Source organism: Haliotis cracherodii, unplaced genomic scaffold (genome assembly GCF_022045235.1).
Source record: "Haliotis cracherodii isolate W230 unplaced genomic scaffold, xgHalCrac1.p SCAF_10, whole genome shotgun sequence".
Lineage (NCBI taxonomy): Eukaryota > Metazoa > Mollusca > Gastropoda > Lepetellida > Haliotidae > Haliotis > Haliotis cracherodii.
The window spans coordinates 29,865,091-29,883,632 of record NW_027266265.1 but is presented as its reverse complement, the minus strand read 5'-3'; the positions used below and the strand labels follow the sequence as shown (position 1 = coordinate 29,883,632).

The window sequence follows — 18,542 nt, the reverse complement described above, 5'->3', positions numbered from 1 at the left end:
CTGAATTATTAACATTTATTTTGTCTTTATAGAAACATTATATATTTATGCATGCTTCCATCCAATCAGGTCTCGATCAAATTTGACTGCAGACGAACGAGTGCGCGGACTGGAGAGACAGGCCTTTGTCTCTCGCTCTCCCACATCACATTTTGCCGATATTATCATTCGGTTTGGGACTTCGCAGTGATCAACTACCAAGATGTCACTCGCGTTCGTGCCACCCCAACAGAAGCAAAAAGGGCAACCTCCAAATCAAACCACGATTCAGAAAGTAAGTTATCGATCAAATATGGTTGCCTCGGGTTTGCAAGAGGAATGTGGGTTTCTGCAAACATACGGCAACGAAGAACCCATCCTTTGTTCAACAGAGATTCTTAGATTGTGGCTGTCATCGGTCTCTACTTGCCATAAACTCCTTGCTTTACTTTCATATAAATCAGGAATAATGCATTATTATGTCAGATGACCGGATCTCCCCTTGGGTCGACATTATTTGATTAGGCAAATGTCCAATACGAACTGTGTACATAGTCACGCAGTTGATAGTAGACCGTTGTAAGGTCAGCTCGCCAGCCGACCTCATTCATACAGATTGAGGGAATTGACAAGGGAACCTAATATTTGTAGTACATGAGACCGAACCTTTGTTTTCAGACTGACATGTGCACCGATTGCCTTGAGTTGGTCAACAAGACACAAAACCCTATTTCTTTTGAACACAGCGACTGATAAATATGGGGTTTCATAGCTCATACAAACATTGGTACAAAAACATATTACTGTAATTGACCCAATAAGCACCCAGGGCACTTAAAATAAAGACAGAAGGGGGGGTGCTTATTGGGACCAATTCAGAGTCATTGGGACATGGGCGCTTATTGGGTCGAATACGGTATGTGTACTTGTGATCCAACTCCAAGTACCAATCTCCAATGATTTTTTTCTCTTCCATTGCAGATGTTGGATGAAAACAATCAACTAATACAGACAATAATTGATTATCAAAACAGTGGGAAAGCTCAAGAATGTATGCAGTAAGTTATCTTTTCCTAGTGTAACCGACTAAGTGTTGAACCCAGAACAGGCATGATCCAAATCATTCAAAGGCAATATTTTTTGCTGGTGAAAGGGAACTTGACCTGACTATGATGACAATTAATCACTGCCCTGTTTTGTTCACAAGAGGTGGTGGGGTTCGATTCTGCACCTGGGTACAATGTGTGTAGACCATTTCTGGTGTTCCCCGCCGTGATATTGTTGGAATATTGCTGAAACCTGCATAAATCCACACTTACTCTCTAAAGAATTTTGGGGGCAAGAGTCTAATGCGCTGCGATTTGCTGTGCAGTTTTGCGTCCCTTGGGCACGCCAGAAACCTATGATTGTGGGTTCGAATCCCGGTTCGCCCCGATTATGTTTCTAGGTTGTCAGCACCATACCCATGCTCGTGGGTTTCACCAAAGTGGTAAACCTCTGAGACCTGCATCACTTCAGACTTTCCTCCCACATTTATAAGCCGACACAACGCAGTATAACTGGAATACTGTTAAAAGCGGCGTTAAACCCAACTCACTCACTCTACAGAGTTGTTAGAGAAGCTTCTCATGTCTGCAGTATTCTTGCTTGCATACTACAACACGTCAATGTCACATTTTTTAATTTTCTCATGAGTTGGTGAAAGTTTAAAGCCACAGTCAGAATTATTGTAACTGGGGACCTGTTATGTTTTTCGCCCAGGTCAGGCCTCAAAGGAGCTCTGTTGCTCATTCATTAACAAGGTCACCCATTAATCTCTTCCCCCCACTCCTCAATGTTTTCTAGCTTGAGACATTGATGTTGTAATATGAACATCCCTAACAATAGGATTGAGATAAGACATTTGTGATAGTGTGGTTGGTACTGAATATACAATTACAAGTAAATTGAAATTTCAGTAAACAGTGTGTGATGGTATTGTATCAATTTGTTAATGCACCGTTTGTAGTATTATTACTGAAATAGTAGTGTTACGGTATGTTGGTGTACAAACTTGGTAATAACAAGAGAAACTGTTCAACCTCCAACTTATGCAGATTGTGTAGTATTTCATAATTGGACATAAAAAGCACAACATTCACAGTGCCCTTTAGCCAATATATTTCTGTCCTACAGTAACTGATCTCTGAAATTTGTGTGTACCAGGTGTTTTAGGGACGTGATTCACTTGAAAAAAAGAAAGAATATCAACTTGTGAAGTAAAAGTACTATTTTGGGAAACCTTATCACACCCATAGTATCGGGATACGTATCGTATCGTGACTCCACTGTATCGTTCCACCTCTACAGTGAAAATGACAAAAACATCTTAAAGGAACATGGCCATGGTTGTTGCTCTTAAGATCTATCGAATGAAATAATGAGTCAAGGGAACAAGGACTGCTTTGCTAAGATTATCATTCAGATGTTAAGAAGAAGGAAATACGAAAGGAAGCACATGTTTGATTGTGTTGATATGAGTTGCCATATACCCGGTACATGTACTCCAAAGATATGTGAAGAATGTTGGGTAATTCAAGAATTGAGAGTACAACAATGAGATTTTTCATATGAATCTTTATAACAAAAACACAGCATTAGACATTCATCAGAAATAAGGGGTATAAATTAGCTTGAGCCCAGACCAGTTTTGTTATTGTTCAAAATAATATATTTCAACTAGCCCTTAAGATACCTTTTTTATCCTAAGGGCTAGTAGAAACATTTTGTTTTGTTTTTTATGTAATAGTAATACCTTCCGAAGTTACCAAGACTTGACAATGAATATTTCTGTTTCAGATACCAACAGATACTGCACCGGAACTTGGTCTATTTGGCTACAATTGCAGATGCTAATCAGAATGTGCACGCATTGCTGCCAGTGAGTGCTTGTTTTCCTTTTAGAGAGACATAAAGGATACAGTGAAACATTTTTAGTCTGGACCCTGTTAATACAGAAATTCTAATTTTTGGACGATTCTGTTATGAACATCCGAGTAGGGTATCTATGTTATCTCAGTGGGCTGGCACTATGAAACTGGTATTAAGCACAATAAAATGGACATTAGTCGAGATTATTACAATCAGCCACACATACACATGCATACATGTTACTATATAAGTGAAATATTCTTTAATGTGACGTTAAACCTCACCAGTTCCCCCGACATGCTCAACCCTCCCTATATGTCTTGTTTCCGATGTTCATTTAGTTTGGGATTATGACTGAGTAAGCTAACATTCAACTATACGTATAACCACCCACCACCGTTACCCATTTTTCGGTCTACAAGATACCGTATTCAACGTAATAAGCGCCCAGTGTGCTCTCAAAATTAGGAATAGGGGGCTCTTATTTGAATATAATTTTGGAGAAAGTGTTGAGAGATCGTAAATTTCGTGCTTTATGCTGACAGCCTGAAATGATACAAAAGAAAAGTCTGTGCTTATTACACACGACAGATATATTTTTCCAGAATTTAATTGCCCGTAATTAGGGGCATATGACACACAAGTGCATATTATACACGAATAAATAAGTCCTGTGTACATTGATCAATCGGAAGGATGCTAATTGGGATTGTTCACTAGCCAATATATTAGCAAATATCGCTGTGGGCGCTTATTAGAGCGGGGCGCTTTTTACGTCGAATACGGCATTCATAAGGAAATATGTTTGCTTTTAATTCCATTGAAAGGCACCAGATTAAATGATTTACCATATTTGCTGTATTGAACGCCCTGTTCCTATAAGGCCCCCTGACCAACTTCTAGACCAATCTCTTATGTACTGTTTATGAGTGCCTCCTACTGACACCAAAACTGTACATGCTAGTCTATATTTTATTGGGTGTATTATAGTTGTTTTCCCAGAAAAGAGCAGCTCAGAATGGGGTATATTACTGTTATTTAGAAGGTTTTAGATTCACTGGCGTTTGAAGTTTCTTTATTACTTCTGATAGATGGCTACAATTTTAGCTAGTTGTGTGTGGTGTTTATAAGTGGCCTTCTTTGATATTCATGGATGAGAATCTTGCACAAATTTTTGTGAACACAAATTTGTTAAATTTTGATAACCTCCTATAAACACCCCCAAATTATGGACCGCGCTCCATTGAAAAGACATTTCAGCGTAAAAGGAAAATATTTATTCTCATCCCTGGATATTTTATGATTATTACAGGGAACACAATATAAATAATGATGTGTGAACCACAAACACCTTCAGTGTGAGAAGCTTGTGTGTGATGTGTCAGTGGTATATTTATTAGTTATCAATATGTTGCAGATCATATGAGGTTTTGTGTGCCCACCTTTTCATTAGAATTACTTAAATTATGTGTTGTGTTTATAGAATTAGCAAGATTACAGTGACAAGTAGTGTTTATAACATTAAAAGTGACATATCTCCATCATTTCATGTATAGTTTTGATCATGTTGATATGGAATGGTGAACCTCGCTAATTTTGCAGGCCCCTGGTCAGGGAAGTCAGGCCCCAGGCTCCATGCCTCAGCCGACCCCCCAGATGACGCAGATGAGGGCCCCGGGGAATATGCCCAACCCCATGACACAAGGTAAAGAGCTTTGTCGTGTTTGAATAAGACCAGCCACTCATGGGCTGAAACAAAGTCTGTTGTTGAAATTCTTCAAGTTGTACACACATGCTTGTACAATTGTTATGCGTAAAGCAGACCCTGGAATAGACTCCATAGGTCATACACCACTTGTAGCTCATTTCGCACAAGTGGTTTGTGTTTTAAAAAACAGATTTTGGAAGAAACAACTGGTCCCTGTAGAATTTCACCAGCTTCAACTAAAAGAAAGAATGGCTTATGCTGTCCCCATGAGGCCCATTTCAGTGTTCTCCTAGTGTTAACTAGAATATTACAAAAGATGGAGTAACATCTTCCTCATTGATGTGTCTTATTTTAGCCGGTTCAATGCAAGGCGGTAACCAGATGAGCCAGGCAGGGCCAGGCATGCCCCCAGTCAGCAGTCAGGCCGGCTTCTCTGCTCCTATGGGAAATTCCCAGCAATCTGGTGGCACCTCCGGATTTCCCCGGCCTCAGATGGGTCCGCAACAATCAGCTCAGCAGCAAGCCAAGGGCAACATGTTGCCTCAAGGTAATGACCATTAGCTAGGGCTGTGTATTGGCAAAACAATTGTATTGCGATATTTTGCGATATAGGTATCTGTATTGCGATATCAGTGGTAGAAACTAACATATTTAGTCCACTAGTCCTTATAATGATAACATATAACAAAACCCTTAAAAATGGCAAATTTCTACTAGTCCTTATGATACCTTAACTATTGGGCAGTTTGGCAAGGACTACAGGACTAGTGCAAATTTCTAACGCTTGATATACTAGGAGCTAAAGTGTTTGACTGTGATTGACACTGATTGTCTGCAGATCCTATAGCAAACAGTCAGCATGGTCAGTCACTGCCATTTTGTAGCCATGAATGCAGGGGAGATAACAATGTGAGAGTGAAATTGCTTCTGCATATCTGCTTTTTTGGCAATCAATTTTGAAGGGAAACATACTTTGTGAATGAATTTCTGTGTCTATTTTAGGTTAAACAATGCAAATAATAACGAAACTTGATATATCTTTTTACCCATTATACCCGAACATAGAAAAAAATATTGCAGTGCATTTCGTTTGAAAAGCGTACTTTCTAACACATTTGAACTAATCAATCCTGATGTAAATCAAGATGCCTGTTATGAGAGAAGAACCTTGAGAAGGGCAGTTATTCCATTATTCCAAGAAGGAGTAATAATGTCTAAGCACTTTGTGCATCTTTATGCAAGGAGTACAGGCCCATATAAATGTATTATTATTATTATTATTATTAATGTAAAGTTGACCTTTTTTTCAAGGTCAGGGGATGACTAATCAGAATGGGAGCATGGGAAACCAGACGTACACACTGCCTCCCCAGCAACAGCAACAACCTCCTGGTGGCTACCCCAGTCAGCAACAGCCCATGATGTCCCAGCAACAGCCAATGATGTCGCAACCTCAGCCGATGATGACGCAGCCTCAGCCGATGATGTCCCAGCAACAACCGATGATGTCCCAACAACAGCCGATGATGTCCCAGGGACAACAGCCGCTGATGTCACAGAGCAGCAGCAGCCAGATGATGATGAACAACCAGAGTGGGATTCAGAGTAATTCCATTATGGGCGGACCAAGGGGCCAGATGCCTCCATCATCCTACCGGCGGTCTCCGCAAGGTGATTATCAACTTCACATTAAGCCGACAGTGCATCCTCAACTATTTATCATGTCCTTTTTGTGTCTGCTATTGAATAGTTCATAGATCTAGCTGCCCGTTGAATCAGTATTTATACTTTGATGACTGCAAATGCCTTGCATCAAATTACTTCGGTATTATGACTACTGTAGTTTGCATGGTCAGTGACAATGCCCTCCTTATGTAGTGTACCCTAGGCTCATATAGATTCAGATTTAGAGGATGCACTGTATAGGGCTGTTTGCATTCATGGTTTGTGAAATTTTCTTGTCTGGTAGCATGGCAGTTTGTTTGTTTTGATGTTTGTTTGTTCGGTGTTCATTGAGGTTGAAGACATGGATCAAAAGGGTCAAGTTATGGCTTATTTACGGTTGCACTTTTCAGAATGCTAAGTATTCGGGGGAAATGTTATTTATAAATGTTTGATCTCGTTTCGGGGGATTTTTTATTTCCAATTTCCACTCGAAGGAACTCTGTCATGGTTGAACCACTTTTCATATTACTTCTTTCAATTAATCAGGTTGAGGGTTTACCTGTAGATACATAACTTTAACCTACTCTTAACCATGCCAGGATGTTGCTAATCATTAATGTTGGTGGGTTATCGCAGCTAACATAGTAACCAAAACGATCATTGTAACAAGAAAGTGGGCAATGCAGACAGTGTTCTTTTGAAAATGTTTCAGCATGTTTTCTAGTTTCAGTTTCCAACACTAACTCCTCCCCCCCAGTTAGACGAGACTCTCGTGGCCATTTTCTTAGCCCGGAGGACGAGCATGACGAGTGTCCCACCTGTCTGACTTGCACACAGTCAAACACTTGTGACATCTGTCGCGGTTGGTCCCCCGAGCGTTGGGAGGACATGCGGGGCCGCCAAGAGCAGTCTCGTCGGCGCAGGGAAAGGAAAGCGGCTGATAAGGCCTCTCGTAGCAATACTACCAAAGAACCCAGCAGTGGGGGCACCACAGCCAAGAGTTCCAGTAACCCTACTACCACTACTACCACTACCAATGGCGAATCTGCTGTGCCGGTAGCCGTGACTAAGTCATCCAGTGAGCGTGTGGAACGTGTGGCCACATGGACCCAACCCATAGCCCCCTGTCCTCCTCCCATCCAGTCACAGCCAGTGTTTACTGTCGGGCAAGTGTTTTCTTTGTCCACGAGGCCTGCCCAGTCTCACTAAGGCAGACTTGAACTGCTCTCTTACTGCTCACTGCAACTGAGCATGCCGACCAAAGAACATGGGACCTCGCCGATTTCTATTAATCCTTTTCCAACAAGACTAATCATGCTTGGGACATGACTGTCTGATTCTGGTGTATTTGTTCTCTAAAGAGCTAACTAATCATCTCTGCCCTAACTGTACTAAGCGTCGGTCAGTCAGTCAGATAGCTGGCGGGCTGGCATGTAGTGGCGGACTTCCCCTCCCTCCAACGCTGGTGCAGTTTGGGTCTGTGTTAGTCTGACTGAGGCATGCTCATCTGGCAACAAGATAGTTCTAGACAAAGTAGATTCAGTGGAAACCTGAGATCGCCATGTCCACTCACATAGCAGAGATTCTGCATCTGAGTTTTATCCACGTTAAATGCTCCTTTACTCACAGTGTTCGAAATTAATCAAATTAAATTCAAAGGGCACTTGTCATAACCCTGTTTATGAGGCAAAACTTTGGATCCCCTTAGTTTCGAACACTGACTTGTATCTCAAATATACACCCCCATCCTAAATATCTTTTAAACCCATTCATCAACCGGGCATAGGGTTAAATAAGTACTTGGTTCTCAGGCATTGATTGTCTGCAATAAACAAACAAATTCAATTTCTGGTTTAGAAAAAAATAATGACTAATTTTCTTACCGAAAGTTAAGCTTCTGTTATCCCTTTTTCAAGTCATTGCCTGAGTCCCAGTTGAATATGCATAGTTTACAACCAGGATAAAACTCGGACCATGGATCACAACCATTAATTTGAAACTGATCAGGACTTGGGTGAGACAAAGGTATTCTCAGGTTTTGTTGTAGCTTACAAATTACGAAAAACTGTTTGACAAAGATTTCAAGGTTCCAGTGTTTGTATTGGTAGTATGTGTTGATTGACCACATCATGTTGTACAAAACTGCTTTTCTTTCAGAATCCATCTCATTCAGTTGAAAAGGTGTTGATCATTCACTGAACCAAACTGTCAAAACATCCCTAAAGTCTATTTGAATGTCCTTTAATCTTGTTATCAGATGATGCTGTTTTAGACATGCTAACATTTTGTACCTTTCTATTCACTGGTCATGCTGGTTGTCCTCTGTTCTTTGAAATTACAGAATCTCTAAAGCAAGGTATTGTATTTCAGATAATAATGTTCAGTGGGAAATGCAGATGGGTATGCTACAAATTCTGAATTCCTTCTCAAATCGAGGGCTATTTTGCATTAACAGAATTAATACCAGATGTATTCTATTAACGATCACGCATCACATTCTCTTGTCTTACAATCACTTCACATCAGTATTCTTTCCAGTGGTGGTACTCTCACAATAGAAAAGCGTTTGTATCAAATGAGCTGATGTAAATTGACCATTTCCCACCTTGTACCAAAATTTCCAATTTGGTTCCTCCCCTACTCTGTGTCTGTGAGAAACCTGCATGATTTTATTCATTTTCTGTGTGACATTATTCTACATCTACAAGATGCCCATTGTATGCATAGCCATGAATTAGTATCTATTTGTGAATGAATAATCTTGGAAACAGTCCAGATTTTTGGTTTTTGTGTGTTGAACTCTCAACCCGTGTAGACCCTTTTGATCCTGGTGTCTGACAATATTGATATTCCTTTTGAGTTGACTTTTCTCTGTATATATTTCTGATTGAGTGTTGAATGTACTCGTGAATGGCTGACCAGTCTTTCCTCTCTGGTCCGCCTTGGTGTTGTGTCCTGAAGTCAGATTCTAGTCTATGGTCATACTGGGACAGCTTTTCTTCTCTCCCCTGTATTCATGGTGTTGTGCAAAGTGCAGTTTGGTTCAGGTTCATTATCCCAGATAACCATGGTAACAGTTCATTGTGTCAGTGTACATTAATATGGTTACATTGGTATAATGTAGACAATTAAACACTCTGGCTATGAATATGAAAATTTGGCATTGGTTGGTGGCCGTTTTTTCATTGTAGGAAAAATATGCCAACCTGGTGTTAAATTTTTAATTATTTTTTTTTGGTTGAAAAAAAAGAGACTGTCTTCGTGGGGATATTTTCCTGTTAGTACTGCATGAATACAAACAGAATTGCATTTTTTTGATGACATAGCACAAATGATATATTTCAGGATCATTGTCTAAATGAGGACAATATAACTTGGCTATTTCCATGGTGCACATCATTATTACACAGCAAGGTAGGATTATCCTTAGTAACAGAAAAAGGAGGGCCTGAGTGGCCCAGTCATCTACTTCTCTGTGCAGAGTTGCATCAGAGGTGTGCCTTAACCTATGAGCATGGGTTTGAATCCCAATTTCTCCCAATCATTTTTGTTTGTTTCTCAGTACCGGACCCATGCTTGCTGGTATCATCAAATCTGTTAATGTCTGAGGCCTGCATAGGCTGGTCCTTTCCTCTCATATCAAGATGTCACACTGTGATAGAACTGAAATACTGTTCTACTCGTCATTTAACTTTACCTTAAACACATAATTACAGTTTTTGGAACTAAAATACTGTTCTACTCATCATTAAACTTTACTTTAAACACATAATTACAGTTGTGAAGAAATGAATTTTAAAACTTTTAATCATTCATTTATTCAGCAGATAACTTATTGTGTGGCTTGAATATGAAAACTTTACAGGTAATTAGATCTTGTAAAAATATATCGCCACACTTGCCATAAATATCTGAGTATCTGAGTTCATTATGAGCTGTGCCATTGCACCATTTATGCTTGTATTTTTTAAAAAAGGAACACATTCAAGATACTAACTGTGGCTTTGAGTCACGGTGAATGTGAGTAACAACAGGGGTTGGCCCATTGGCCCATGACCAGTTAAAATTACAAAGGGCTTGCTGAAAGGTAAAGTAGATGGCCGGTGGCTAGTCAGAACTTCACCCCTTCTCTGCGTATGTTTAATTATATTAATTGGACACTGCTCGTGAATCATGTAATTTCAATGGGAAAATCTGTAGGAGGGATGAGCATATGTGTATGGTTAACTCAAAGAAAGATATATGTTGATCATCTCGGTAGAATGACAACTGGCCGCCATTTTTTTATGTTGTGTGCAACAGCATCTTAATCTCAGTGCAGGAAGAGGTTTTCGGGGTGAGAGTTTTATAGTTTTCAGAGCCCCACTCGGTGGCTATGTGACTTCAGGTTCCACCATTTAGTTGTAGGCCAACTAGTTTGGAGAAGGGCCTGTAATTTTAAAGGAACAAGCCCTGCTGGCTATATACATATTTGTTGTTAAATCTACCCCTGAAACAAATTTGGACATGTGGAACATGAAATTTCCCAATTTGCTATCATTGTTATGACTGATATGATGACTGCAGGGTTGACGTGTGTTTCATTTATGACAGGAACAATACAGAAGGGTTTTTACAAAGCCATGTTAAAATACCTGTGGTGGCACAGTCGTCTTTAGGCGCCAGAACTCACAGTGCACAGTTGTCCCAGAGTTTGTGGGTTCGAATCACGGTTTGCCCTGATACAAGTTTGTCAGCGCAATACCTGTGCTCGTAGGCTTTACCAAAATAGTAAACCTTACCTGCATCACTTCAGGCTATCCTCCCACATAATACTGACAAGTGATACTGAAAAACTGTCAGAGTGGCTTTAAATCAAACCCAACTCACCGCGTAATGTTTCATTTACAAATGTAATCAGAAATCAACTGAATGATTCTTCAGATTCTCTGAATGGCCCTAACCTTTGCAGTCAAGTGTCAAGAATGAACACTAGCTTATGAAAGCAAAGTAAGGTGCCCCCTGTCAAATACTCTCAGGGCAACGCACGACCTATAATCAGGGGTGAGAACTGTGCGAATCTGCTGAATTCTGCAGATTTCATTACATCAAGGGTCACCATAACAATACATGCTATTATGTTCTCATCGTCATATAGTTTTTTCTCGCATCCTTGTGTAATTAGTGACAGGTCACATAAATAGCATGGAGTTTTAAGTTAGGAAACAATTTCTGTGAATAAAATGTCAATAAATTTGACAAATAATAACTACTATTTCAGTAGTAGGTCAAATTAGTGCTGACAACAGTGAAGATATCACGAGAATGGCAGTTCTATTTGGTTTGTTTTTTAAAATTTGATTCACAGCCTGAGGGTTTATCATTTTTTTAATGTTGACATTTAATCATTGTGGGTTGTTGCAGACTGTCTTGACATGTTGTGGTTGCTTATTCAAACCTTGTTATGCTGATGTTAGTAGCGCTGTTGAGGATGTATATTTCCTACTATGCCTGTATTGATTAGTTGTAGATTTTATGCTCTTATCGTCATTGACATGTACGTCTTGTTCATTTCATCCCAGCTGGACATGTTTGCAGTAAATCTTGTCCAAAGATGTTCCCTTGAATGTTGAATTAATCTACAACTAATTAATGCAGTAATTTTTTTTTTCTGAATGGTGTGTTTAATATTTCATGAGTTGATAATTGTATTTCAGAGTCATAAAGAGCCTTGGATGATCTTTTTTTCAGAATACTTTATTCAATGAAAATGTTTCATAATAATTCTTATACATGTTTGATAATATTTTCTACTCACAGATATGAGCACCAGATGACTTTAAGTATGTCTTATGTTATATCTCTCTTCTTTCACAGGCCAGCAGTACAGCCAGCCACCGGGCCAGGGGGGTTACCCCCAACAACCGTTCAGTGGTCAGCAGCCTTACTCCCAGCCCCAGGGACAACAATCCTTCCCTCAACAGCCAGGCTACTCCCAGGCCCCCAACATGCCCCCACAGGGACAATATGCCAACTACCAGGGTCAGGGACCACCCCAGCAGCGTTATAATCCTTTCAACAGACCCCAGGGTAACATGGCCCCCAACTCTCCAATGCAGGGGAGCCCAATGAATAGCCAGATGAGTGGGCAGATGTCCTCCCAGGGCCAGGGGATGGGGGGTCAGATACAGTCCATGCCCCCTCAGGGACAAATGAGTGGAAATATGCCTCAAGGGCAAATGCAAGGTGGACCTATGCCGGGTCAAATGCCGCCAAATCAGGGTCAAGGAAGCTATGGTTACAACCAAAACCAGTACTGAAGTATGAACCTGATTTGCTTACATGTTAAAACAATCATTAGTCGAGGTGTAACAAGCAAAGGTTAACTGGTCAATGATTCAGGATGAAGATGAAAGCATAGCGTTCATCTGTTTGGTTGTAATAGCAGTATGGTCCTTGGAAACTCCAGCGACGGCATTGAATTACAACTGCTTGGGTATCAGTGTAATAAGTTGATCTGTATCCCGGTCATTTTTGCAAAGCTTCCTTGAAAAAAAAAAATAACAACGAATTGGTGTCGTGTTCTCTACTTGTGTCTTAATTCTACTGTTTTCATGGAGGAAATAGGCTCCTTTGTCTACAGAGTGTCCACTTGTTAAGGATAGGATTCTGACGTAGAAGAAATGATTTTCTTGAATATTTCAGAGCAGTCATGGAGGCTATAGTTGGTATGTTTGTAATATAAGGTGTTTGATATCTCGACAACAAGACTTGGATAACATTGTGGTTCCATTAACTGATTTTTATGAGTGAGAAGAGTGTAGACAACATATGTTTGCATTGAACTAGACTGTAATGTGTATAATCTCAGGGTAAGCCCATAAGGATGATCTGCTACAGAGTTGCCATCTACCTAAAATTAAAAGTGCTTACAAGAATTATTTTTTTTCTAAATTCAGACACATTTTATGTGGAGCCCTGAGTCTTCAGGTATAAGACAAAGAAGCAGTTTTCTTGTATAGCCGGTTCGTTAGTGTTTCACTATCTGATTCTTGCATTCTTCAATGAATGGATTTTGGGGGCAATTATTAATGAAAGATCTTGTTGATTTTGATTTGGTAGTTGAAAAGCAATAATGAAATTTGTCGACTGATGTTAGACATGGGTTAGACATCCAATTAAAGAGAACTTATAAGCTCTCTTGCTTGCAGAAAGCGTTTCTATGTTTATTGAACAGCTATTTGAAACTTAACTGACAAATAACTTCTGATTAAGAGCATTTGTCTTTACAAAACAATTGCATTTCTGATGGTTATGTTTTGTCGAAAGTGTTTACACATTTGAACCTCAAAACAATGTTTGATGGATAATGTATTTGACTGCGACACTAAAACCAATACAAGTCAAGGAGTGGGAACCACAATGCTTCTTCAGGGCCAGAATGAACTTAGGTCACACCGATACATCGCTGCCGGATTCTAACAAGATCTGAAAGTTAGTAGCAATCTCATGTAAAACATGCAGGAAACCTGGCCTTGCAACCACTATTGTCAGTGCAAACCTCTTGCCATGTAGAGAAATGTATAATTTGTAATCAGTGCAATAATCACTAGAAAAAATAGTCCAAACGAATCATTCGTAATCAACTTAAATTTGTAATTTCTGCCCTTGGTGGTAGATGTAGACTTTAGAAACTTAGGCATCGGCTTAAGTATAAATGGTTAAGGTGATGGACAAACCTGTTTTTCAGTATTTCTTTACTATTGTGGGAAGGAACTTGTACATAGTCCTGTAATCTCGATCATAATCAAGATTAGGTGATTGGCTGGATGGTGCTCAATGTTAGACTATGATAGCATTATTTTGGTGATTCAAGGTAATGTTCTCACGGAGATTTTATTTTCAAACTGTTAACATTTGTGAATCAACGTAAGCAGATTTAGTTCTCCTGAGCATAACTGTTTTTATATATATACAGTATTGTTGACGTACATGTTACTGTTTTTACATCTCTTTTACCTTGAGTTGTTTCCCTCGGATCTCGTCACAGTTTCTTCACTCTTGGTCACGGTTGGATCTCGTGGTTGGTCATGGATGACATCAAGTTCTGCTTATGTTATTGGCGTTGGTTTGATGAGAATTGTAAGCAGTGGTTTTTAAGATGGGTTTGATGGACAAGTCTGCAATCAGGTTTATACTTCATGTATTCAGGAAATGCCGAATGTACACATCTGCGCCTAGTTTCCAAATCAGCCACACTTTTTTTAATTATATTTTTCATGGGTCTGCCTTACAAAAGGAAATGGTTAAGAAATAGTAATAAAAACTGTTCTGAAGCCTGATTATAGCTACTATGTTACTGTTGGGAATGGCTGTATGTTAACAAAGGGATGTAACTCTAGCAATCCTTTTGAGGAAGGGACAGTTTACAGGTACAGCACTTTCTGGATCAACAAGGGTTAACTATGAGGAATACATCACAAAATGTTCTTCCAGGATGTGATTATTTTAAACTCTACAAGTGTATAATGGTTTTACCAAAATGCTATATATATATCGTTTTGATTTTAGGTGGAAAATAGTGTGGCATTATTTGGCATTGTAGTCCCTTTGAAAATAGTGTCAACCTTGCATTGCCCTGGAGGAAAGATGAGAATTATTTATTACTTCAAGGGTTGTATGTACAGGACATTTTACTTAACTTGCTTTTGAGAATGACTTAATAAATGTTGAGCAATTCCAGAACAATGTGATATCATTTATGGATGTTGCTATGGTTACATGAGGTATATATGCTGGTCAGTGCTTGGGGTGTTGGAATTTTTAACAAACCATTGTGATTTTCATCAGTCTAGAAAAACCAATCTGTACATATATTTTGTCAATGCCAAAGCCAGTACTGTGAACATAACAGTGTGCCTATCTGTTTATTTTGTCTTTCTTGTCTTGTTTTTCTTGAATCCTCCTCCATTAAGTGTCCCTGATCTTTGTGACACGAGTCAAACCAGTCTTCAGGTATCAGGTAACACTTGGAGACAATTCTGCAACATGGTTGTGTAAGGTGTTAGGAGCCTACTGTACAGCTTTGAAACAAAGGTTATGACAGGGATTTTTCTAGATTTGCTCAAACAATGACAGTTAGCAGCATAGGTCAGTTCAAATTCCCAAATTAAACATTTCTAAATTTCTGTTTTGTAGTGATACTTCACTGATAACAGGGCCAATAAGGAGGAACATGTATTAATGCCTTGTTATGCATTATGGAATTCTTGTGAGTTAAAATAAAATACCTCAGATTTGAAGAAAATATTAACTAAATAACCCTTATTTACTGTCATGGACAGTCTGGAATTCTGGATAAATCCCTGACTTATCCTCTTAAAGCAATTCTAAGACTATTTTCAAACACCATATCACTTGGCTGGCATTGTATTGTTAATGTGATGTCTGAAAAGACTTACCGTAATCGCCATAATAAGTGCCCTGGATGCTAATATTGAGAAAGTGGGGTGCCTATTAAAACCAACGCAACAATTTAAATTAGTTTTCAGAGATTGATCGGTATAGTCGCATTGATATTGTGTCGCATTTTTGGCAAGGGGTCAGCAGTCGTATTAATTTGGAGAATCATTAATTTCCAGATTTACAGTACCTGCAATATGCTGCTATTTTCTGAAAAAGAACTGTTACACAAGAACTGTCATGTAAATTTTAGGTCTTAAGGGACACTTATAAAGAATATTTATAGATAGGTCCGGAAGTTGGTTAGATGGGGGTTGTTGCAGTAGAGCACTTAGTATGGCGAATACCGGAACAGTTTGAGAAGATTCCACTAGGCAATTATGCAACGTATTAGCATACTAATGAACAACTCTGAAACAAGGATGATAATCGTCTTTATAGCTATGCCTAGATTATTATCAATCTTAATATTACTTCACTCACCTTGTATGGTGAAGGTGATGTCTGAGGTGGTTTGAAATGTCAAGTGAGGCGCCTAAAACAAATATCTTGGAAATGGTGGAGAGAGTGAAGTGTTATTCCTGTGGAGACAAACTAGCCATCATGAATTTGATGTGGATGACTTGGAAGATGTTTCAGTACTCATGATTAACTTTGTCTTCACAGGAATTGTCATCTCAAATCTATTTCACTGAAAGCCATGTTGCTTTCAAATTATTATTACTGATTATTTTAAGTTTTTATGGATAACAAGTTAAGTTGTTATACATTGAAAGGAGAATGTCTTCATGTTCTACCAACTTCTAAATGCCTATCAAAGACTTTTTGGTCTCTTAAAGAACTGGTTACTTTTTTATCCTTTTTTTGTAATCATGGAAAATGTTTTCATTATTGTACATTCCGAAACAATTTTGATGTTGTAGACATGTATAAATTATTGTCAGTATCCTTTGAAGCTATGATCGACTCCACTTAATTGCACACGGTATTGAATATTTTTGTAATTGCATACTTGTCTACACACTGAATTGTGGGTGTTATAACATTTATATTATATGTGATTCACAACTGAACAAATAATAATTGTAATAATACAATTAAGAATCATACATGTAATGTTATGGTAAGTTAAATCTATATGAAAGAATTACATGTTCCTGATATTTCTTTTCATAAACGTATACCTGATTTTAGTCTTTTGGGGATTGTCAATCTTTTCATGTTTACGTAATTTGGTAGTATCATGACATCAGTTAATCATTTTCTCCATTGATATTAATTATAAGTTTAACTAAATTCTAATTTTATCCAGATTTTAAAACTGTCAGTTGTGTATGTTTTAGTGGGTTTACAGATTTTGATAGTGAAAACTTTGGTTGTAGATTGAAATAAATGAATAAATATAATGCATTGCACAGGATGTTTTTTGTCTCAAAATTTGATTGGGGGCAGTAGGTGATAAAAATGTTTTGGCCTTGGTTTTTATAAATCTTATAAATTTAAAGTAGGACTTGTAATGACACATATATTGTTTTTCTGTTTTGGTCATATAAAATTCCCTTGAATTATTGGTTTTGTCAAAGTGATCTTTACCGTTGGTGATACATTTAAAAAAAGCATTCTGATTTTATGTTTTTCCTGTAGTTTTTATTTTGAAAGTCGGCTGATCTGTAAACCAAGCTGAATACATGTACAATAAGGCCATACAACTTTCATAGGGATCGTTACTTGACTACGCAATTCTGACAAGAGGAATTGACCCAAGAATTTCTTAGGGTCATTACAGAATTGCTGTTTCTAGAAGTTTTTAATTTCTTTTTACTGATTTCATAACAATGAGAACATCTAGCCTAAAAGAACTGTTTGGAAGTAAAAAATGTCTCTTTTTCACTGGAGTGTATTCCATTTTCTGTGTCTGTTCAGGAGATTATCTGTGTTGAACATTCAAGAATGGGAACTTCAGTGTATGTGTTGTGTACTGTTTTGACACATGATGATATGGATATCGTAGAAGATAGTGATCAGCAATCTGTGTTGTGAAATAAGCATATGTTCATTCCAACAAGCAAATACACAAAACTTAATAAGGGTAAGCAGCTTAATAAGAAGACTATCGACAGTGATTATGGTAATTCAATCAATATTAACTTGCTAATAAATGTCCATAAAGTATTTTCAGTGTCCATCAACTTCAGCAATATTTTCAGTATTATGACATTGATTCAATATGTATGCATGCACTGCTAGAACTGCTGGTGATGTTCATTATTTTGTCACCATGCAGGTGATAATAATAATTTGAAACACTAACATTTCTACAAGTGAGGTGAAATGGGATTTCATGTTGTGTTCAAGATTATTTCACTTATATATCAACGTGTGTGTTTGTGGCTGCTTGTATTTGTCCAGGATTACACCAGTTTTATGGTGCTAGCCAACTGAGATACCTGCTGCAGTTTAACCTGGATACCATACTGACAATGTACCAACGCCATGCCTACCATCCATTGTTTCTTTCCCTCTTGATAATAAGAACCATGCAGGGTAACAAGAAGTGCAATCTTTAAACATATTTTGGTATGAGGTGGCCAGGGAATAGAAACACCAACCTTCCGCTTTCAGAATGAGGCTTTATGCACTGGACCTCAGAGTAAGTCAAACACTTCTAGCAGTGCATGCATATATATTATGCAAACCTTTATGTTATCAGATATAATGATGTATTTGCTATTTTACATATCTTGTCAACACATTTTGCTTCAAATAAATTGTAAAAATGTATAACACTGGTTTTGTGCTATTTCATTTTGTTACTGGGTGTGCGTTTCAGAAAAAACCA

General features: G+C 38.4%; 1 protein-coding gene across 3 annotated transcripts; it reads left to right on the top strand.

The window, feature by feature from the left end:
• Positions 1-100: 100 nt before the first annotated feature.
• LOC139454277 (protein SSXT-like) lies at positions 101-18,446 on the top strand. 3 transcript variants are annotated; one of them, XM_071235893.1, is made up of 8 exons: positions 101-274; positions 961-1,037; positions 2,818-2,899; positions 4,492-4,594; positions 4,953-5,144; positions 5,909-6,268; positions 6,993-7,428; positions 12,119-12,383. In XM_071235893.1, the coding sequence occupies exons 1-8, from the start codon at positions 203-205 to the stop codon at positions 12,309-12,311; spliced, it is 1,515 nt and encodes a 504-aa protein (XP_071091994.1). In that variant the 5' UTR covers positions 101-202; the 3' UTR covers positions 12,312-12,383. The 3 variants fall into 3 exon arrangements, with proteins under 3 accessions (XP_071091994.1, XP_071091993.1, XP_071091995.1); XM_071235892.1 differs by having other exon boundaries at positions 6,987-7,428; XM_071235894.1 differs by lacking the exon at positions 6,993-7,428 and having other exon boundaries at positions 12,119-18,446.
• Positions 18,447-18,542: the final 96 nt, after the last annotated feature.